We start from the raw sequence: 22,979 nt of genomic DNA on the forward strand, positions 1-22,979 counted from the left end.
TAGAAAGGACGGGGGAGGGAGAGAAGGAGAGAGAGAGCAGGAGAGAGAGAGAGGCAGATGAAGGGATACAGACGATGGAAGGATGGGGGGGATAGAGGAACACAGAGGGAGCGAGATGAGGTGAAGGGAGGAGAGAAGAAAGAAGAACCAGGGAAAACGGGAAGAGGGGGGGAAGTCAAACCGCGCTGAGCCAGCGATTTGTCTCTCCCTCAGCTAACTGTGGTTTTGTGATGTGGCGCCAAGAACCATCGACGTAGCGACTTCAGCATTTTCCCCCCTTCTTTTCCTTAACTTCCTTCTGGGTTTTCTTTAGGTTTTTTTTGGGGCAGAGCGGCTTTCTCGGTAGGAGGCTTGGCGTTGACTACGGGTCTCTGCCATACTTACAGACCATAAAAGTCTGGTCTGGACCACCCCCCCCCCCCCCCCCCAAGCAGGAGGAGAGCATGCGGTCTGGCTGTCTGAAGGCATACCGAAATCCGCCCGCATTGAGACAAATGTGTGTGCATAGATATTATATACACACACACACACACACACACACACACACACAGAAGCATTGGACTCAATGTCTCAATATATATTAAAACATTAAAAAAAAGCATTAATTATGGATGACTAACCCTCTCCTTCACACCGCACACAAAAGGAAAAGAAGAGGAGGAGGTAGAAAGAGACGACAGAAAATGTAGGAAAATAAAAGAGGGAGAAATGTAGTTATGTTCCATTTTCCCTTAGTCTGATCGCTGTGTTAAAAGCCTTGGCAAGGGGAAAAAAGCTGACAGACAGACAGACAGACAGACAGACAGACAGACAGACAGACAGACAGACAGACAGACAGACAGACAGACAGACAGACAGACAGACAGACAGACAGACAGACAGACAGGACAGACAGACAGAGAGACATCTGCCAAGGAGTGGAAAAGAAAACCCCAAAACAAATTAGATTAAGTCACCTCTGCCAACACATCATCTTGAACTCTGATGGACACAGAGCAGAGAGAGAGACCTACGTCCACAATGAGAGCGAGAGAGGCCTACGTCCACACAGAGCGAGAGAGACCTACGTCCACACAGAGAGAGACCTACGTCCACACAGAGAGAGACCTACGTCCACAGAGAGGGAGACTTACGTCCGCACAGAGAGCGAGAGACGGACCTACGTCCACACAGAGAGCGAGAGAGAGACCTACGTCCACAGAGAGGGAGACTTACGTCCGCACATTGAGAGTGAGAGAGTGACCTACATCCGCACAGTGAGCCCGAGACGACACAGTCGACAACGTATCCTTGAAAGTGGAAAAATCCCCAAGAGAGACGGACGGAGAGGCGGGGGGTCTTGTGAGAGAACCTCCGCGGTCGGCGGTCGGGGGAGAGGCGGGCGGCTCGGTCCCAACTCACCGTCCTCTTTGGTTTTGATCCGCACAGCGGCGCTCTCGGGGCCGGGCCCCACGTCCGTGTGGGCCCTCACCCACACCTGATACTCGGTCCACTTCTCCAGCTCCTCCAGCACGTGGCTGGTGGCATCGGCGCTGATGCCGGGCACCTCGTGGCGCCCCGCATCCTCGCCGGCCGGCGCCTGGTAGCTGATGGAGTAGCCCACGATGGCGCCGTGGCGGCTGGCGGCGGGCGGCGCCACCCAACTCACCTTGAGACTGGTGGAGGTCAGGCTGACCAGGTGCACCTCCTGGGGCGGGGCGGACGGCGCTGCAGTGTGAAGGGGGGGTGGGGGTGGGGGTGGAGGGGGGGGTGGAGGAGGAGGAGGAGGAGGAGGTGGGGGTGCGGGCGGGGAGGGGGGGAGGAGGAAGCACAACCACACGGAGGAAGGGGAACGGATCAAGCAAAAGCAAAAACAAAAACAAAAAACAAAAAAAAAACACGACACCACTACGGCACAAAACAAAACCTGGGCGAGCCAAGTGACAGAAATTAAATTAAAAAAGGGCTCATCAGGTGGGGTACCTCTGGACTGGAGGTTGATCCGTGCGAGGCTGTAATCGCTAAGTCTGCACGAGTCTAAGCGTGCCGAAAGACATTACTAATTCCATCCAGGACATGCTGTACTTTCTTTTCCCCCTCCAAATCGGTTTGGCTTCCCTGCCTCTAGTGGTTTGTCGGAGGAGTTTTGAAATGTTCATAGATGTGTGAGTGGCTTAGTGATTGATGTTAATTGGCGTTTTGCACGTAGATACGGCAACTTCTAGAAGCGTTAACAGTGTTTGAGAGGCTCAGGGAAAGCTGAGGCGCTGATATATATTGGGCTCTTTTTGAGCAGACAAACACAGTCTCTGATAAAGATGTAGGACAAATCTGCAAAAGGTGACAGAACAATACATCATATAGTATTCCCTGTATAATATTCTGTGTTTCATCAGTCGTTTTTTGCCATCAAAAACAAACAGATGCTAAGAAAAGCCCCTTGCGTGCTAGCTTAAAACATTACCAGGAAAAACTATCGACTCACTAACATATGGCAAAAATCGTGGAAGTTACGCAAAAAAACATTGCGTCTTTGGCTCAGTGGGATAGTAAACTGAAATAATTATGATGAACACATGAGCTTAGATTCTGCCATGATTAATATCTGGTATCGTTTACCATTGCAGATAGTTTTTCGGTTTAGTTTACAATTAAATAAACAATAAGCTCAACAGAGCCGGACTGTGATTTTCATGTTTTTAATTAATGAACTCATACTGCACTATAAAAAACCAGCTCAGTGACAGCCAATGCAATTACAGTGCTCAACTCACAGCAGCCCAGAGGTTAAACAGGGAAAATAAATGAGCCAAATCAAATACAGGATGCTACAACAAAATAATATGCATAGAATTCTACACAGAGAAACACAAGAGCAATCAAAGGAAATCCAACGTTTCATGCAGTCTCAATAAAAACGTGTTCAAGAATATACAAATGGAGAAAAAAAAGTGAAATAGCTTGGAAGGGGGTGTGGAGAGCGAGATGTTGTTTACGTAGCATGCCCATGAAACTGGTTCACTAATAAGCAAGGCAATGAACAATGCAGCATTATTTAGCCTCTCCGAGACCAAAAAAATGCATCCGACAAGCGAGATCTCCGAGCGAGATCGCACAAAAAGAGAGCGAGAGCGAGCGAGACCACTACCTGCCGAGCATACAATAAAGGCCAATGTTTTTTTGTTTTTAACAAGGTTTTAAAATGAGACGCGATGTTAAGCTCCTGATAAAAAATAAATAAATTAAATACAAACAAGAAGAAATTCATGAGATCAAAGTGAAATACAGCCTATGCGCAGAAGGAGGACAGCACTGGAAATAGCTCCACCTTGGAGGCAAACAAAAAGAGAAATTGGGAAGATAAGAAATGCTGAAAAATGTTTCATGTCGCCCTTTATAACTGGCATGATGATTACGGGTTTGGTAAAAACAGCCGTGCTGTTTGCGTGCGTCTTAAAGAGTGAAACACAAAGACGTACTTAGTTTTCCCAATGGTACACGTGCTACAAAATAGAGCGGAAAAAAAATGTCAACGCCTTCACGGGCAGCCCTGATATTAATGCTAGGAGTGTAAACACAGACTGTGTTTATGATGCTTCGGTCCGGCTGTAGAAAGGTTCTGTAGCATAAACACTGAAATAGACTACACAGATTACGTTCTGCAAAACATGGATAGCTCAAAACAAGAGGATGAATGTTTTCAGAGGCCGTGTTCATTGCCCTGCCTCCATACAAAACAACGGAAAAAAAAAACAAGGATATAAAGATAGCAACCTAGCAAAGACTAGGGCTTCACATCCAGGCAGGGGGGGGAGATGAAGTGCAGAATGACCAGGCAGAACAGCATGAGGCATGGGGCGGTGAGCGGCGGATTGAGCGGGTTCAGGGTGTGGGAATCAGGGTAGGGGGGGTTGGGGTCACACTGGACAACATCAAACGTACCTTTGAGAGTGATGGGCCTGGTGCCAGAAGGCCAGGGAGGGCGGTTTTGGTTGTGGTGGTGGGGGTAGTGTTAGAGTTAGAACGAGGGCAGGGGGGGCTGGTGGGGTCGGTCGATAGTACCGGAAGGCGCCGGGCCTTAAGGGAGGACAGGCGCAGACGGCTGCCGCAACTGCCCGCGGGGGCTTTAAACCGAACAGACATTGGTTCACCCCTGTCCCCAATCCCCCCCTAACATTGCTGTTGGAACCTTCCGGTTCAAAAGGTCGCAAGAAAAATAAACCGAAGAATCGTCATCCATGAGTCGCAAGAGGAGAGGGGGGCCTTGATAACGACCGAACGGACTCCCTCCTCGCTGGGCTCAGTGGTTGGCGCGACAACGGGGACGAGGAGAGACGTGTTAGGTTAGAGGTTAGAGGTCGTGGCGGACTGAGGTCGGGGAGGGGGGGGGGGAGGTGTGGGGTGGTCTGTGTGGGTGGACTTACTGGACTGGGCCGTGCGGGCCTCTATGGGCTGGGTGAACACGCCCAGGCCCATCTCGGAGCGGGCGGCCAGGGAGAAGTGGTACAGGGTGTCGGGTTTGAGGCCCTCCACGGCGTGGGAGCCCGCCGGGTCAAAGGTCGTGTGGATCTGCAGCGATGGCGGGGGGGAGAGAGAGAGAGAGAAGAGAGAAGAAGAGAAAGAGAAGAGAGAGAGAGAGAGAGAGAGAGAGAGAGAGAGAGAGAGAGAGAGAGAGAGAGAGAGAGAGAGAGGTTCTTGAGGTGGGAGTACACTTCTCTCAGAGTTATCACAACACTGAATACATTCTAAATTAATCAAAAAATGTGTTTTAAAACATTGAACATTGTGTTGATTGGAAAATACACAAGGAAAGAGAGACGTGATTAAAAGGCCAAACCGCTGGCGTGACTGAACAGCAAGGACCTTGGGGAGCTACAACGTGCAAAGGTGAGTTTTGACAGTGCACTAATTATTTATTGTGCGCCAGAGAGCTGGCTGCATTGCTGCTGGATACTCGCCAAGACAAGGTCACTTTATCATATACATGTCATTATAAAATGCGAGCCAGAGTAGCTAAATGCACACAACTTGTTTGACAAAACTTTAGTCCCGAAAGTTAGTGATTAAAATAAGAGGGAAAAATAACACAGAAAGTGAAGTCAGTGAAGAGAGCGAGAGCGAGAAAAGATAGAGAGCCAGAGAGAGAGGCAGAGACCTGCCACAGCATTTCTACCTTGTCGTTCTCCGAGTTGGCCTCCCAGTAGTTGAGCTCATACTTGGTGATGGGGTCCTGAACGGGCCACAGCCAGCTCAGCATGATGCGGGTATCCAGCTCCGCCTCCGCCTCGAAGCTGGACGGCTGGGCGGGCACTGCTCACAGACAGGGGTGGAGGAGAGGGTAGGGGTGGGGGGTCGGGGACAGAGGTGAGCTCCTGGCAGAGCACAGATTACCGTACCCAGCCGCCCCCCAACGGTGACAGTCGTGTGACCCAGACAGACGCATGAGAGCACCTGTTGTGGCTCTGTGACACAGATACTGACACACAGCGCCCCCCCCCACACACACACACACACAAAGCCACTTACGTATTGCGCTCACAGAAACCGACACACAAATACCTTTGTTTTGTGCGCACACACACACACACACACACACACACACACACACACACACACACACACACACACACACACACACACACACACACACACACACACACACAAATACCTTTGTATTGCACACACATACACATGCTCCCTTGCAGTGTCACACACACAAAGACAAACACACACACACACACACACACACACGAATACCTTTGTATTGCACACACATACACATGCTCCCTTAAAGTGTCACACACACACAGACAGACACACACACACGCACACACACACCTCCCCTCCAGTGCTCACCTCCCTGCTGGGTCTTGACCTGCAGCACGTCGGATGGCGGCCCGTCGCCCACCGAGGTGAAGCCCAGCACGCGCAGGCTGTAGGTGATGTCGGTGGTCAGGCCCGAGATGGTGGTGAGGCGGCTGTCGTCCGTGTTGTGCTTCTGCCAGGCGCTGAGCGGCGCCGTCATGTCCGAGCTGTAGTACACGCGGTAGCCCCGGATCTGTCCGTTGGGCTCCTCAGGGGGCTCCCACTGCACCAGCATGGTGCTGGCGCTCAGCATGCGCGCCTGCACGTGCAGCGGCGGGGAGGAGGGCGCCTGCTCGCCCGTGCGCGTCTCCACGGGGTCGCTGGGCGGCCCGCGGCCGATGTTGTTGAGCGCCATCACGCGGAACTCGTACTCCGAGTAGGGGCTGAGGCCGCCGATGCTGTAGCGCGTGGTGGCCACGCCGTCCACCTCCTGGAAGCCGTTCTCCGACACCTTGGCGCGGTACTGGATCATGTAGTAGGACACGGGCTCGGGGTTGCCCGAGTCCCAGGTGAGCGTGACGCTGGTGGCCGTGGTCTCCGTCACCGTGACCGAGGTGGGGGGCTTGGGGAGGGCTGGGGAGGAGGGGGAGGAGGAAATAGTAAATGGACTGCATTTATATAGCGCTTTTTCTGTAACCAGTGGCAACCCAGAGCGCTTTACAATATTGCCTCACAATCACCCACCCATACACACATTCACACACCGACGGCTTTGTCAGCCATGCAAGGCGACAGCCTGGTAACTTGCGGCTACCAGCCGACCCGCTCTACCTCCTGAGCTACTGCCACCCCCAGGAAATATTGATATGCTGCAGGGATCGCATTTCTCCATTCCGCCCCCCCACCCCCCCCCCCCCAAGTGAAGTACTTCATTAGTCAAAACAACACTGTTGATCTCAGTTCAGGATTCGTTAGTAAAAGCTATGTCTCTATGGCCTCAGGTTCCACCCTCGATGACATCTGTGACACACATTTTGTTCTCGAATATTGCATTGGCTGTTCAGTTTTATTCATAATGTTTGGGAAAGCTGAAGTATCGGTAACATGATGTTTTATAATGAACACTGGCCGCTGGGTCCAGCCCCTTCTTTGACACAGGGCTAGGTCAGAGCAGTTGAGGCCAATTAAGATTTGATGTGTTGTAATTAAAACATCAACCCTACCCTGACCCTGCTCTTTGTAACAAACATGACCATAGTAGCTCCATAATTCAAACAACTTCCACGATAAAAGAGTATAATTCATAAAGGGAAAAGTAGAGTGGACAGGCCACTCCAAAACATTAGTATTATGTATAAGAAAGGAGGGTTTCAAAGGGCGGTGCTGACTAATAATAGCACGCTTTCAATGCTCCTCAAACACCTCAATTTCCTGTCCTCAGAGCTGTCCGAGGTTATTATGCGTCGCAAATGAGGTGGATATTGCTGAATTGGTCCCTATTTAGTCACACTGAAATAAAAGCAAACGGCCAGGGTCGCCGTCGTCCCAGCGGTCTCCAGGGGACAGGGTGGGCCGAACTGTAAGCAACGTTACGTTCAGGCTGTCAATCAGCACAGATCGGGAGCAAAGATCAATATGCAGGCAACAGCTGATCACACACACACCCAACCACCCACACACACACATCCCTGTCAATCAGCACAGATCGGGAGCACAGATCAATATGCAGGCAACAGCTGATCACACACACACCCAACCACCCACACACACACATCCCTGCTCGCACACTCACACACACACACACACTTAACACTTTATAACACACTTTACTAAGGGGAGTGAAGGGTTCATGCATAACATCACGTCTGTATACCACAGATACCGACACACATACACAAAAAAAACAACTTATGTTTTGCGCACACAAACAGACAACTCACACAAATACCTTCGTATTGCACAAACTCATACATGCAGACTTACAGTCGAACCCACACACTAACAGTCGAACACACACACACACCAATAGTCGAACACACACACAGACACACAAACACAGACGTGGAAAAAGCCCCCCCGGTTGGGCCGCTCACCTTTGACGATGACCTGGGCGGTGGCGTCGATCATGCCCAGTGAGGACATGGCCACGCAGGTGTAGTTGGCCGACTCACGGATGTTGGTGACCTCCAGCACGTTGCGTCCCACCGGCATCTCCTCCTCCTTGGTCAGGTCCACGGAGCCCATGGTCCACTTGACGTAGGGCATGGGCGAGCCCACCGCCACGCACGTCAGGTTCACGCTGCCGCCCGGCATCACCTCGTGGTTGGTGGGCGGGATGGAGAAGCGGGGAGGGACCCGCCGCACTGAGGGGGGGAGGGGAGGGGGGGAGGAGGTTAGCATATACGAGTGGACGACGTGTGGGGGAAGAAAACCAAGAAAAGTTGTAGGTGGCTGAGTGTTTTTCTTTTAAGGTGCTTCGATGAATAAACTTGGGTCAATTCCAGGGTGCTCGCTAGTACGTTGTAGTGAAATCCCCTAGAATGGACGACTGATCACTTTTGTCTGAAATGTGAGGGGCCGAGCACAATGGGAATAATAGGACTGTCACAGAACGGCTCTGGAAATCCAAAAGGGAAGAAGAAAAACCTTTGGGGGGGGAGGGCAGTGTTTTTTTTATCCTCTGGGCCTACAGAAGGGAATATAATCAAAAAATAGCCCCGCTTTCGCCACAGACTATATCTGGAGCTCTTTTGTCAGGGTGTCAAATGGTGGCGAGGGTTGCATCATTGAGGGACCCTGCGGAGAAGGCATTGTTTGATTTCTCCCTCTCTCCATCTCCTCCCCTCCCTCCCTCCCTCCCTCCCTCCCTCCCTCCCTCCCTGTCTCCCTTGCTCCTCCCCGCCTCTCTGTTCCTTATGCTTAGCTCGTCTTCCTCACTCTGTATCTCTGTCCCTCTCCCTCTCCCTTCTGCCTTTGTGCGGCTCTGATATGCAGATAGGCTGACATTAAAAAGCAGTTCCCATGGAGACAAAATGAGTCCGCTTGACATCGCCGGGGAATGGGCAGAGAAGAGCGCACCAAGCCGGGGAGTTCTGAATGCAGAAGAAGCCGGCTCAAAATAAACAGGCGGCCATACATTTACATATGACTTGTTTTCCCTTTAAAAGGGAGGCGCAGAATGTAAATAGCTGCTGTTATTTACACACTTTTGACATTTCTCAGTGGGTGGTTTGAGGGAAGAAATCTGGAGTGAAAAAACAAAAAGATCACCATCTGAGAATATCTATTCCACCTGATAATATGAACGTGGCATCACTGTAAGGCCTGTGAGAACGTGCTATGCTTTCAACATCACAGAGCAGATTTTCGATAATGAGAATATGGCTCTAGGCCTTGGGCTAGCGGGCTAGACTTGGTGATGCGGAGGCACCTTTAGCTCCGCGAGATGCGGTTCCGTTATTACCGCCCCCTCCTGTGCACTCATCATGTGCATTTCAAATCACAGTGCAAGGGAATCCTCCCTGCAGAAAGCATACGGCCCGTGTCTGCTAATGCACTGCTCTGTCTCCGAAGCGGTGTCTCCAGTGGAGGGGAAAGGGGAATAAAAGAAGAACAGAAAGGCTGCTGACTGTAATTGCTCTGGCCCAGCCTCTGCAGTGGTCTCCATAAAAAATGGATTTTTAAATTTGACTCCCCCTAACCCAGTCCCTCAGACTCCTCCTATTTCCCGCCCTCCTTCCTCATCTAATTTGAAACGGAACGTCGTTACAGCCATGCTTGTTATTCCCCTCATTATATGGCGAAATGAAATCAGAAATAAAAGATCCCTGCAAAAGCACCCTTTGAGATTCTAGTCAGAGGGAGGGAGCAGTGGCTTCCTGGACTCCACTATAACCACGGTAACCGGCTACCTACGCTAGTGGAATCTTCCACATGATTTACGTTTTCTGTGGGCATTGAATGAATTTTGTTAATGTAGAGACTGCGGCGTGCTTTTGGGTTGAAAACTTTCCCCTGGTGAGTCGAGGCCTGCCTTACGGCCACCATCAATCATTATCCAGCGTTCACAGAATTCTTATAAATAGAACTCGGCAGAAAAACAATCTGTAGAAAGTGATGTTCACGAGACGTTGAGATCAGCATGGCAGCCACGGGGGGCGGGGACATCTGGCTTACAGCGTTGTGTTTTAACGCAGTGGCAGTGCGCACTCAAAGGCAGAGCACCACACATAAAACAAAAAGAGAAACAGCAAGAGGAAGAAAAGAAGAGGAGCAAAAAGCACAAAAGCAAAGCAACAACAAATCCCCCAAAAAAGGGGGATGGAGCGATGGGCCACCTCTGCCCCGAGGTGGCTGGCGTGTGTGCTCTGACATCCAGCATCCAAACACAGGAGCCATGGAGCTAGTGGGAATGGGAAGGGAACAGGGGGGTAGGCAGGGAAGGGAAGGAGGGAGTTTGGGTGGGTTGTGGAGACATTCTCAGGCAGAGCATGCGTTCCCTTGTGCTGAAGGGATTTCACGCGATCACATGCACATGTGTTATTTTTCCCGGCAAAGGGTGTATGGCACACCTGAACACCGTTGGGACTCATGCTCGGGAACAGATATGCCGATGCTAATTTGGATGATGAGAATTGGAACGATTAGCACCAAAAAAAAAGATGATGAAATACAAAGTGTGATTATGTGAGGGACCACCTGTGTCTTAACCAACCCGCAACGGTAATATAGTAAAAACTCTTTTGCTGACACAAACCCAGTGTGGGTGGGGGGGCGGTGGGGGGGTCTGAAAGGCGCCCCGAGTCTGGACTAGCGGGGCCGAACGCGAGGCCATTAGGCTCAGGGTATCTGTAATTCCATCGTGATTTCAAAGACTAACGCACGCTAAAAGCGCAGCCCAGTCAATGCGGGCCTGTGTATATTGAACACTTAATGCCGTGAATTATTCATAGCGCGCGGTTACGTTTGGAGAGGTGCTGTGGAACAGAATGACTCTGGGGCAGGTAATTGTTATCGATTGCGCTAAAGCCTCTCTCCTGTCGAGAGCGTAGCTGGGAAGAGATGGTGGTGGTGGTGGTGGGAGAGGTGGGGGGGGGGGCTCCGGGACTCTATCAAAACCACAAAATAAAGCTCCCCTTTTTCAGCCCCACCTGCATGATCACTGGACACCTGGGAATGTAACGGCGCCGGACAGGGGGCCGGACAGGGGGCCCCGGACAGACCCCCCGAGGACGGCCCTGGTTGATATCTGTGCATGCGTGCTGGTGGCTAGTCAGCAAGGTTACCGGCCCTTCTGGTAGCCGGCTTTGGGGGGGTGGGCGTGGGAGGGGGAGGGGGGAGGAGGGGGCGATCGCGGCGGCTGATTGCCCCCCTCGTCGGCATACCGCCAACTTCGGCGCGCCGTGGGTCAGCTGTTGCTATGGCAACCCGCTTTGCTCACCGGGCGGGTTGACTGCCTGGTCTGGGCGGAGAATTAAACTTGAGGAAGAAACGGAATGGATACCGGATGTATTATTTATAATAGTAATGTAGTGTGGTGTATGTTCGTACAAGCTGGCTGAATCAATAAGGAGGCTGGACGGGGATTGTAAACGTAGAGCGCTGGACTGTTTTAACACTGGCTATAGCGTCGCCGTGATATATCTTGTGTGGCGGTATTTCCTCTCAAAGGAACACATTATTCCCAGCACATCTTTCAGTCTTCCCAGGTGGTGGTGGATTGGTTAGTAAGTGCAAGTGCGTGCGCGTGTGTGTGTGTGTGTATGTGGGGGACGACGACACTGAGACAGACTTAATCCCCCCCCCCCCCACCGTGAAGAAAGCTTTGGACACCAAGATCCCCCAAGCCCCTTGACATGGGGCACCTGCGGGAAGTTTAGCGCCCTGAATACCTGACGGATCCTGTCGCTCCCCCCCCCCCTCTTCCCGGTAAGCCGGGTGCAGTTTCTGCACATCGCGGCGGGTTTGTTTACACGGCGGGTCGGTTCCGTCGGTTGGAAGAGCAGCTGCTGGTCGTGTTTGCCGTGGGCGCGGCCGATGCGGGCGATTGGAGGGGAGAGGCGGGGGAGGCGTGCGTGCGTAGCTTAGGTAAACAAACCGACACAAGGGTGTCTTAAGGTGCCCTGGGTTTGGGCGTGGGCACCGGGTTAGTTGGTTGGTTGTTGCTCAAAGGCCATGCCAGCAGCTGTTCAGGGGCCCATGCAAGCATGCAGAGACAGTGGAAACACTGGGCATGTCGGATCGAACATTGGTTGATTCGGGATAAAGAGGTTGATCCGAGTGTTAATTCGGGAAAATAAAGGGGTGGGGTTGGCTGGGGACTTTGGGAAGGGTTGGGTCGGCATTGTCTCCATCCGGATGAAGAGGTAGCAGGGTGGGGTTGGTAGTTCTATTTATACCTGTAGGACAAAGGCGAAGAGAGGAAAAACAGGACAAACCTTCCCGTGGATCTGTTTATCGGTTGAAGTTCGATGAGGATGAGCGATGGAATGAAAGAGATACAAAATGGAGAGGGTGACAACAGAGTGAAACGAAACAGAGCATCCACAGACGCACAGTGGAGATTAATGGCACACACACACACACACACACACAGCGTATACATGTACACACAAACAAGAGGAAGCAAGGCGCTTGTTTGCCGCACCATGCGTGGTGTGTCTCCGACGTGAACCGCATCAGCCGGGATACAAACCAGCCATTTCGGTGATTCACTCGGCTCGTGTAATGTGGCGATGAACACACAGAGAACAAAGTCTCCACACACTGCATTGACAACATCCAAAGACTCACACACACACACACGCACACAGCCTGACAACATGAAGACGTCGAGGAGGAAGACGCCCTGGGCGGCAGCCCGTCCATCCCGGGAGACGTATCGACACGTCACCTGGATGTGTGAGAGAGCGCGCCGCAGTCGGCCGGGGATGAGCGGCTGACAAATGAGCCCCTGCTCGCTCCCACAATCACAGAGCGCTCGCGATGCTGCCCACGTCCAACGGAGAGCCGGTCCTCATTCAAAGCAGGTCACGCAAACAGATCCCCCCCCCCCCCCCCCCCCCTCCTCCTCCACCTTCCCCGCAGACACTCAACACACGGGCGACATGGAACATTGGCGAGCTGCACTCATGTACACACTCACACGTTCATACATATGCATAAATGCACACACACACACACACACACACACACACACACACACGACAAACACACCCTGTGACAAACATACACTGACACACACACACAACACTCTCAGTGGATAAAATGAAGGGGGCGAGAACACACCGCAGCACCACCCCTCCGTCTCCGCCCCACCCTCCAGAAATACGAGGACATCATTCTCCAGGGGCTCTGAAATGTCAGGACAAGGGTGGTGGCTGCGGCTTGTTTGTGCTGTTCTGTACGGACAGGGGTCGGATCGGGTTTGTGTCGTCAGGCGGGGGGAAACCGACAAGGTTTCGCATAACGAGCACGTATGATGCAGGCACTTTGATGAGGTGTGCGTGTGAGTGTGTCTGTGTGAGTGGGTCTTTGTGAGTTTGTCTGTGTCATTGTGTGGAGAAAAAATACAACAACAGCACTAGACTCCATTCTTCCAGGGTAATGACTTTGTTTGCTGACATTTTCTAATCAGATACAAGGTCTCTGTACGGCATGAAAACATAGCGTAATATGTTTCGGGTTTGTTGGTGTTATTATCAGCACTGTGGGTACAATAATAAATGTAATTGCATTAGGCATACAGTATGATTATAGATATGTATGTGGGTAGATGTAATGTATGCAAAAAGCAAAGCAGAAAGATATAGTTAAAATATCCAAATAGTGTAATGTATTGATGCCCCACTCGTAGCCCTGTTGTGTTTTTTTGCGGTCCTCCCGCGCGTCAGAAGCCTGAAATTTATGGGACCTTCCTGTTTGCCTGCATCCAAACGTTGTTATGTTTATAGATTGGACACCAGACGTTACAAGGCCGTAAATCTCTCTCTAAGAGCCCCTGAATCTAAAAAAAGACAAGACGGAGAAGAGAAATGGGCCGAGGTGGAGAAGGTAGACAGCGAATCTCACCCAGGGCTATATCCCTTCACATACCCCCCCCCTCAACCCCGGGCGTGTGATGTTTGAAACACAATCAAAGCGGGCCATGTCACCACAGGCCTCGCTCCCGTGCTCTCTGTCCGTCTATCTGTCCGTCTGTGTGGATCACACGCCACTGAGGCGAGACCGCTGAGGCCCCTCATCATTTGTTTCCCCCCATACCATCCAAGTGGATACGAAAAACCTCGACAACAACAACAACCTGAAAAACAAAAGAAGCTACGCTTCACCTGGGCATGAGTGAATGTTGGACAGGGTGGTGGTGGCTTTGAACGGGGCTGTCTCTGGAGGGACTGCTGTTGCTGCAGGTGGTGGTGGTGGTGGAGGAGGAGGTAAAGGAGGAGGAGGAGGGGAGGGGGGTGGATGGTGGATGGGTTGACAGCTCCTGGTCTAGAGTTACAAGATAGCGAGATCCTGGAGGCCCTGCTGGCGCCATGCCCACCCTACCACTGTAATTACCGCGCTGATAAAAAACGAAAGCCGCCATGACAGGCACACCTTGTTTGTTCGACATGGCTTTCCACCGTTCCGTCTAGTCCGCGTCTTTGTAGTGTCGGGGATTCCTTTCGCCCGTCTAGACACCGAATACCTTCTGAACGGGGCCACATGTTATTAGATGCTCCGGGGCAAGTTGTCTGTCACGTTATGTCCTTCGTTGCACAGGTTGCTATGCGTAAGGAAATGAAAGTGGGAATGAAATATATTTAAATATAAAGATCAAATAAAGATATTTTTGGCTGTTGTAACGCCCGGCTCTACCCCGCCGAATCAATAAAGAGGGGAAAAAAAGTGCAAATGTTGATGAATTGAAGAGCTATTTATCATTTAACAGGCTTGAACTCAGTACAGAGCTGCCTTCAAGTTATGAACTAATAACTGAGTGATTCTTCTCTCTCCCTCCCGCCCTCCCTTCTCGGGCTACACCCACACTAACAACTGGAGAGGCTATTCTGTTTCATGTACTTCAGACAGTCTCGCTCAGATCCGGAGAGGGGGGGGGGGGGGGGGGAGGAGGAGGGTGGGGGTGGTGGTGGTGAGAGAGCTAGCCTGACCCCTAGTACTCTCCCTTTCTTATCCAAAGCTTGAACAGAAAACCAACAAAGTACTGTGTGTGTGTGTGTGTGTGTGTGTGTGTGTGTGTGTGTGTGTGTGTGTGTGTGTGTGTGTGTGTGTGTGTGTGTGTGTGTGTGCATGTGTGCGAGTGCCTATGAATGTGTGTGTTTATATGCGTGAGTGAGTGTGTGTGTAAGTGTACGTTTAAGTGTGAGTGAGTGTGTGCGTCTGAATGCGTGAGTGTGCGTGAATGTGTGTGAGCATATGAGTGAGCGAGTGAGTGTGAATGTCCAAGTGTGAGTGTGTGTTCAGTCTGCTCACGCAGCAACCATGACAAAAACAAACCCTGGAACTCCTAGACCCCTGCGTGCCAGAGGATCTGTGAGCCGTGCGGGGGGAATAATGAAGCCTTTTGACACAGTCCAGTCCACACAAAAAGAGAAGGAACACACAAGAAAGAGAGAGCAATGGCCGTCGTGGCTGTTCTGCGCCAGCAGAGGAAACATTTTCAGTGCAGCTGTTTTCACAGCGGCAGCACCTGGCACAACTGGCTCAGACGCAAGTGGGCCCGGGATCCCTTCAGCTCATCGCTTTTTTGGTGAGAAATGAGACATGGGGGGGGGGGGGTTGGTGGGAAAATGGAGAGGACAGGCGAAGGGGAAACAGATCTATCGAGGCACTGGGTTATTCGACATTGGAGAATCGGTACAAGCTCACCCAACGGGCTGAATCCACAATGGAGGCTACTAGGCACACGCGTGGATCTTACCTCGCACGTATAGATTGGCAGGGGCGGAGTAGCGGGTCCCGGCGCTGTTCATGGCCACGCACTCGTACTTCCCCTGGTCGGACTCTTCGCTGTTCTCAATCTGCAGGGCTCCTGTGGGAAGGATAAACAACAGAAAGGCATACACAATTAGCTACGATGAGACATTGCATGGTGATAGTGGTGCAACATCCTCATAAAGCTAAGGGTTCTTGTCCCTAGACAGCACAGCCGACCAGCCTAATGCTGGTTGGTGTGTGATTAAGGTATCCAGAAAGGTTAGTCTTATGTGGGATTGTCCTATGGAAAGCATTTGGCAGATATAGCCGAATGCAAGTGAAGGTCAATTGATCATATTTTGAAATCCTCTACTCGGGAGACCATCCTTAATCAAATGTGAGCTGAGAGTTTTTATGTCATTTTTTTAAGAGGCCCTTATTGTGTTATTCCTGTTGAGGACGGTGCCCAGTAAACAAAAGCCAGTTCCTTCAGCTCATTATTGGTCGGGGTAATTACGGTTGTTAGCTGCACGACCAGAGACCGGAACGCTAGTCTGGTGCACCGCAGAAGGCTGGCGCATCTCGCCCCTGGTCCTTTCAGTCGACTTCCCACCAAAAGGCAAATAGTCTAAATAATCGGGGCCGGGGAAGTGCCTGTGCCAGATGGCGGAGATTAGTATGCACAGTGGAAAGTGTTTTTCTGGCCCATCAAGGAGCGGGCTGAGGAGCTTCTAACGACGGCTGACGGGCTCGGAGCCGGGCCGCGGCGAGTCACCCGGAATGTAATCAAAACTGTTCACATGAGCGTGGCTGACAGGTCGAGGGGCCTGTGCTTTTTATTATTTTCCAGAATAGCGGGCTCAGTTAATGACTCGTATTCCCGGCAAAAATGATGCGGCGATGTTGGCAGGGGACAGACATCGATAATGGAAACAAACAGGACTTACCTGGCCGCTGAATAACTAAAGTTATGCATTGCTGAGAAATGTAATCGCGACAGTGCAGGGAAACAAATTACAGGGATACACATATATGTCGACACACACAAAGGTGATGGAGGCCATCACCGCTCGGGGGAAACGTCATGACGCCGGCCGCGTGTGCAGCCGGACACCATGCAGTTTGACCATGGAAACGGGCAAAGAATAATTCATGAACTGATCGTACGATGACGTCCGGTTGACACGTCATGCAGGATGGGATGAGTGCGGACAGACGGGTGTCCACACACCCAACGACGGGGACCCAAATTAAGGCCAGGACCAGAGATGGGGGTTGTGGGGGTGGAGGAGGGGGGTGTAGGGGGTGTGGTGCTGTGGGCAAGATGGCACTCCTGAGGGTGCCAGTGGCGACCATGGTTTTGTGTCCGCCTGCTTGAGTAAGTGTTGGCACGAGCGAGGTAGGGTGAAGGGCATTGAATCCGACATGCCCCCGCTCCGATCTCACGACGACAACCGATCCCATGGGCCCCGTGAGCCTAGGACGTGCACCTCATCTCCCTCCATCTCTCTCTCTTTCTGATTCAGCACTACCGTGCACCTGCATACTAATGCAAATGTCACCCATCTGTCAATCTAGCCGTTATCCTGAGGGAGGGAGACATTTGGCGGCATCGGGAGAGACTAGCGTGGGTCCCGGACAATTACGGTTCAAACCGGTCGTTTGTCTGAAAGACGAAAATGACAAAAATGACCACAAGAGAAAGCAGCAAGAACGGATGACGCAAGCTCACCCAGGTCAATGATCTTCCTGTAGGTCGTCTTTATTGTTTCCCATTACGGGGGATGCAAGGGTGGATGGACTAGTAGGCGGAGGGGGCACTTTAGGTGCGGAGGAAGCTGTTAAGGGTCTGTCGCTGGGCGGACTATAATGTATGCAGTGTGTGGACACAGGCGCCTGCGTGGCATCTGGCAATATCTCTCAGAGGTCTTCAGCGTCACCCCTCCCTGACACTCCCACTGTTTACCTAATGGCTGGAGAGAAAATCACGCATCCAAAGGATTTCCATTAAAAAGAGGTCAAAGTCTCCACCTTGACAATCTATTCTAGCTTGGCTTTCAGGCTGTTGATTTTTTTTTTTCCTTTGCGCGCCGTCCTGGGAACTAGGAGGGAGAGGCGATGTTGCAGCATAGGCTGTATGCAAATCGTGGCCGTATCAATCTCCATTGAGCCCCGGCGCAACGTATAGGCTGATGCATCCCCATCCTCTGGAGGCTGCGGTGGCCTTTCCTTAAGCGCAGCGGCACCAAGAGAGGATGAGCTGGTGACGGGTGCATCCATGGGTAAGACTGGGGAGGAGGGAGGGACATATGCATATAGACATAAGGTTGGAGTGGCCACCGTCACATATGATCCCCATGAGGTGACTGTATGGGTATGGGGTGAGGTGGGGCAGTGGGGTACACGGTGCTGAGGTGGATATGGAGGAACAATGATTTTTTTGGGGAGGGGTGGGTCTGACACAGTTGGTTCATCATCCTTACCTCTAATTGGCGTACCACCTATAAGAATAACAACAAAAACAAGGTCTTGATGTACATCCACTCTACAAGTATACAAAACACAGACACAACGGCATTCTCCACCCTTTAAAGCTTGTTCCGCCGACATTAGGCTAAGAGGTCATTAAAAACAAGTTCGGGGGGTTCTTAGCCTTTGTAGACTCACTTCCTGAGTTTGTTATCTGGCAAAGCACATAATAAATAATGTGTGCCATGCGAGTATGCTGTCATTTTCACTTAGTATTCAGTAAGATTATGTGCTTCCAGTTCGTACGGAGACCAGCGAGCCCAGTTAGAGCAGAGGAAGAGGACTGAATTTGAGTAAACAAGATTGCTGTACGGTTAAAGGTCAGAGATTAAGATAAAAATAATATGTTAATTCCTTTATACTCTGGGAAATGTGGTTTTAATGGACTGTGGGAGAAGTGGGGAAGAGTTAGTAATTAATACAATAGGTGTTCAGCGCGCACACACACACACACACACACACACACACACACACACACACACACACACACACACACACACACACACACACACACACACACACACACACACACACACACACACACACACACACACTACATTGTGCAACACCAGAAAGCTGCTGCTGGAGAGCATGCTTTTAAAACTGTACTGTAGCTAGTAAATTATGCATTTAAGGTCATGTGCAGTTATGTAAATCCCAATACAGCAGCAGATGTCAGGGAGAGGGTAGAAGATAAGAGGAATTGTTCAACTGAGGGCATTACATATTTGTACATTTTGGGGCACCTCAGTCATACACCAGGGCAAAGCTAATGCTCAGTTTTTGTGCTGGAAGGAATAAAATGTGGAATAAAAAAAGGCGCTTGAATGCACTTACTTAATGTCAAAGAGAGTATCTAACCCCCTGTACGTTGGCCATTACTATTTAACTCCAGACTAATTCCCAGAACACACTCAGACTTGATATGATTACCTACAAAGCATGCCATGCTTGTTGTGCTTTTTTTTTTGTTCCTCAACGAAACGCGACTAGCTCAGAGTCAGGGTCGGCACTAGCGCAGTCAGGATCGGGATGAGCCAATCCTGCGCACCCCTGTGTTCCGCCCTCGGTTCGCAGTTGGCAGTTCTACTTTTACCGTGAGGCTCTGTTGAAAGGGTCTCTCATCTCTAATCTGGGGTCCTTGGTCCCGGAGCCCGTCCTGACACGCTCTAAATGAGGTGGATTTAGCTGGGAGTGACCAGACCGAGGCCGGTCAAAAAGCCACTAATCTTTCCAACTCGCTCCCTTCCCCCCAACCCCCCCCGATCTGATCCGGGTCAGGGCTGAGCTGTTTATTTACCAAGAGGCCCGGCGTTGTGAACAAAAGGAGTCTCATCGATTTTCCTTTCTTCTTCTTCTTCGTCGTCTTATTTTTTCTCTTTCTTAAATGCAGGATCAGAGACTGCAGGCTTGCTGTATGTTTAAGAGGGTCTTAAGGCTTATTTAATTATAAAGTAGAAGGCAATTGCCTCTCTTCTACACTACTCGGACAGTGGAACAAATTCAATAGTCACCTCATTAAAAACAAAGGTTTTCAGATTCCAGTTTGTTCTAACTTTCTCGTCCAAAAGGTGTTACCGCTATTTTAAAAAACTCTGCCTACTTTATAAATTAATATTATGAATAGTTTCTTATCAAACTATTGTTTAACACCACCACTGATTACTCACTACAAGGCATTTCAACATCGTCCCTGCCCTGTGACATAGTGACTCCTTAGGTGGGATGTCAACATAGGTGAATAATGGCTTGAAAAAGCCTACCAGTTGGTACACTCCACTGGGCAGACTGGTATGCGGATCTATCCATCATACATCAGGTTCGGCAACCCAACTTGTGATGTAATTACGACAGGGGCAGGGACATTGGAAAGACTTGTCGTGGCTAGCCGCCCTCACACACTTTATGGTCGTTTCTGACAGCGTATCGGCTCCGATCGAAGGTTACCTGAGCGGAGTTGCTTGATGCGCCCATTGCTGCTGTTGATGTCCACCGGCAGCATGTCCTTGTACCAGGAGATTTCCGGGTCCGGGTTTCCACTGGCGGCACACAGCATGGTTGCCGTCCGGGTTCGCTCGACCACCTTGAGCTGAGGACCCATGTCTATGGTGGGGAAGCCGTGTGGGACCTGGTTCTCTGGAAAGCACAAAGAGGGGGTAACATTTGGTCAGAGATTTGCTAAAGCAGCGGAGGACATCGAAAACCACAGAGAACATGAACACTGGGACAATGAACACTGGGAGATTGAATGACAGACATTCAAATGAGTTGAGGGGAAAGAGGAAAGACAGCAGTTAGTTCCGCCACAAAACAGAAAAGCTGAAAATATCCTGACATTTCCCAGTGGGTGATATAGGAAATCCACTGGATCATTTTGGGGATAATTGTTTCAATTCCCAATCTTCTTTGCAAAATTGGCTATTTTGTATTGAAAAGTAAGATGTTCAATAGGTATCGTTAGAGAAAATAAGCCAAACACTAGTACTTGACTTGGATATCCATTTGGATCCAGCTCTGACTGGAAAAAATGGTAGCATTAGAGGATCAGAGTATTATCCTGCAGAAAGTTTTCTGCAGGATAATACTTAACAGGTGTATCAATCCCCCTCACCTCAGGGGGGTTGATAAGTATGTATATATACACATATATTACAGAAAGGCATAATTTAGATCTTCATAGCCGAAGCAAAAGGCTTAGTGGTTGTTCTGCCGCTATATTCTGAATCCCATTAATGAACATGAGGGAAAAACGGCAGCCCTCAGGAATTCTTAGTTATCAGCCTACTCTCAAAACTGCAATCTCCTGTATCTGCCTCCCTGTATGCAGATCCGGGTCCTTGGGGTCCACAGCCTGGGGTCAGTTTACTCACAGGGTGTGTTCATCAGGGGGGAAGAAGAACAGTGCTCGTGATAATAGCATCCTCTTGGCGCTAGCTCAACCGCGGCAAGACGTCACACCCCCCACGGCTAACCGCTAACGAATTACGGCGCGGGGGAAATTGGCATAAGTTAAAAATAAAAAAATAAAAAGTGATTGATATTCAAAATATAACGTAACATGAAAAAAGAAAATGTATGATCATATTACATAGGCGTACATACAAATTTATACCGATGGAATGCCCTTGAGGACGTGTTCTGGCGCCCAGAGCCCCCCTGATTAAGGGTTGTGTCGGAGACACTGCGGCTGCATTGCGTTGCCTTGCCTTTGGGTGCCCGCCTTGCATAACCATGCAGGGGAACATATAGGCAAACATTGGCAATGTTATTTAAAGGTAAAACGTTGATCTTCAGCCCACAGAATCCCAGAGAATTATAATTTAAAGAGAAGACTGCATGCGCTGTTCAGGAGTTCTGAGGGTTCCTCCGGATGACGACGGAGCTTTAAATGCAGCTTGTTTCTCCGTTTTTCTCCACAGAGCTTTATAGTCCTGCACACAGTGGCCATCCTGGGATTTACACACTGCGAGACCGTAATAAAGAGTGCATGACGTACGTTTACTTGAGCTCAGAGGCCAGCTTTTGTACGGCCCAGAAGGCTTCTTTTAATATTCTGCCCACAGAGGAGAGGATGATACGAGTTGTGCCAGAGCAAGGATGACATAAACAAGAATGTAATTATTTTTTCATTCTTATAAAAACCAAAAAAAACAATAAAAACAAAAACCGTATACCTTAAGTTCAACTTTGGACGTGCATGTTCAAATGTCAAGATGTTCACAATCGGCTGAATGTGCCCAGCTCCCCATTAAACAAATATATAACCAAATCATTTGGGGCTGTGAAAAATGCAAAACATTGCTTTTTCCGGTTTGACAGACCTGAAATAAGTTATTACGTGAGTCAGCAGCTTCCACATATCAGCGAGTGCAACCAGGGAATGGTTTTAAAGGCAAACAGCTGCAGCCTTTTAGTTCTTTCTCCATGAATCCTTCGCCCTGCTCTCATCTCGTGTTTGCATTGCGGGGGAGCAGTGGGTACAAGGGGCTGACACTAGAACCATATTTTTGTGCCTGGTTAACGTACCAGCTCCTGTGTGGTTTCAGCCATGGTGTGCGTGTGCGTGTGTGTGTGTGTGTGGGTCTGTGTGTCTGTGTGTGTCTGTGTGTGTCTGTGTGTGTGTGTCACTGCTGCTAAAGCAAAGGTGTCGGGATGGAATACTGAGTGGGTGAACTACGCATAGGTGTTATGTTATGTGGAGGCAAACGTGCAACACGTGAGAGGTTTTCGAGTGCCGCTCGTGTTTCTTTAACGTTTAGAATTCCACTCAGCAGAGAAGAGCAAGAGAAGAGCAAGACACGACCAAGGTTAGTCGCTCCTCAGAGACTTAAGCCATGGAGGGGAATACAATGGCCTGGGCTATTTTTATTCATCAAAACCCAATCGGTGGATTCCAAACGCTCTGGTTTGGGCACGGGCTTGGCAGCTCGACAGAGCCAAGGCAAGGCGAGAACTTCAAAGGACAAACGGCTCAAGATTATGCTTGAAAGGCAAGGCGACAAACAAAAGCAGGAGAAGTGTTGTGGATCACCTCGATCGCCTCGAGTCAAAAGCCGCGAATGTTGTCTCGCTCGTCCCAAGGTCGGCCGTGAATCCCGTGTCCGTGAAAAAATTCAATAAGGTTTTTTTGCCGCCATTTTAAATGTCGGGATCATTTGTGCTGCGTCCAGCGGCAGTTCTGTCCGGAGGCCTTGTTAATTCGTGCGCCATCCATTTTGGATTGTGCGACCGCCTCTGCCAAGTCGTCA

The 22,979-nt window shown here is 50.3% G+C and overlaps 1 protein-coding gene across 1 annotated transcript in view; it reads right to left on the minus strand.

Annotated features, from left to right (window-relative positions):
* Positions 1–22,979, minus strand: part of LOC115549564 (receptor-type tyrosine-protein phosphatase F-like) — a 133,728-nt gene that overhangs the window by 61,279 nt on the left and 49,470 nt on the right. The window contains 7 exon segments of the mRNA XM_030364836.1: positions 1,402–1,707; positions 4,404–4,548; positions 5,153–5,289; positions 5,836–6,417; positions 7,878–8,147; positions 15,707–15,817; positions 20,179–20,367. Of these exon segments, the coding sequence (XP_030220696.1) occupies positions 1,402–1,707; positions 4,404–4,548; positions 5,153–5,289; positions 5,836–6,417; positions 7,878–8,147; positions 15,707–15,817; positions 20,179–20,367 (1,740 nt within the window).

The sequence above is a fragment of the Gadus morhua genome, chromosome 8, assembly GCF_902167405.1.
Source record: "Gadus morhua chromosome 8, gadMor3.0, whole genome shotgun sequence".
NCBI classification, from domain to species: Eukaryota; Metazoa; Chordata; class Actinopteri; order Gadiformes; family Gadidae; genus Gadus; species Gadus morhua.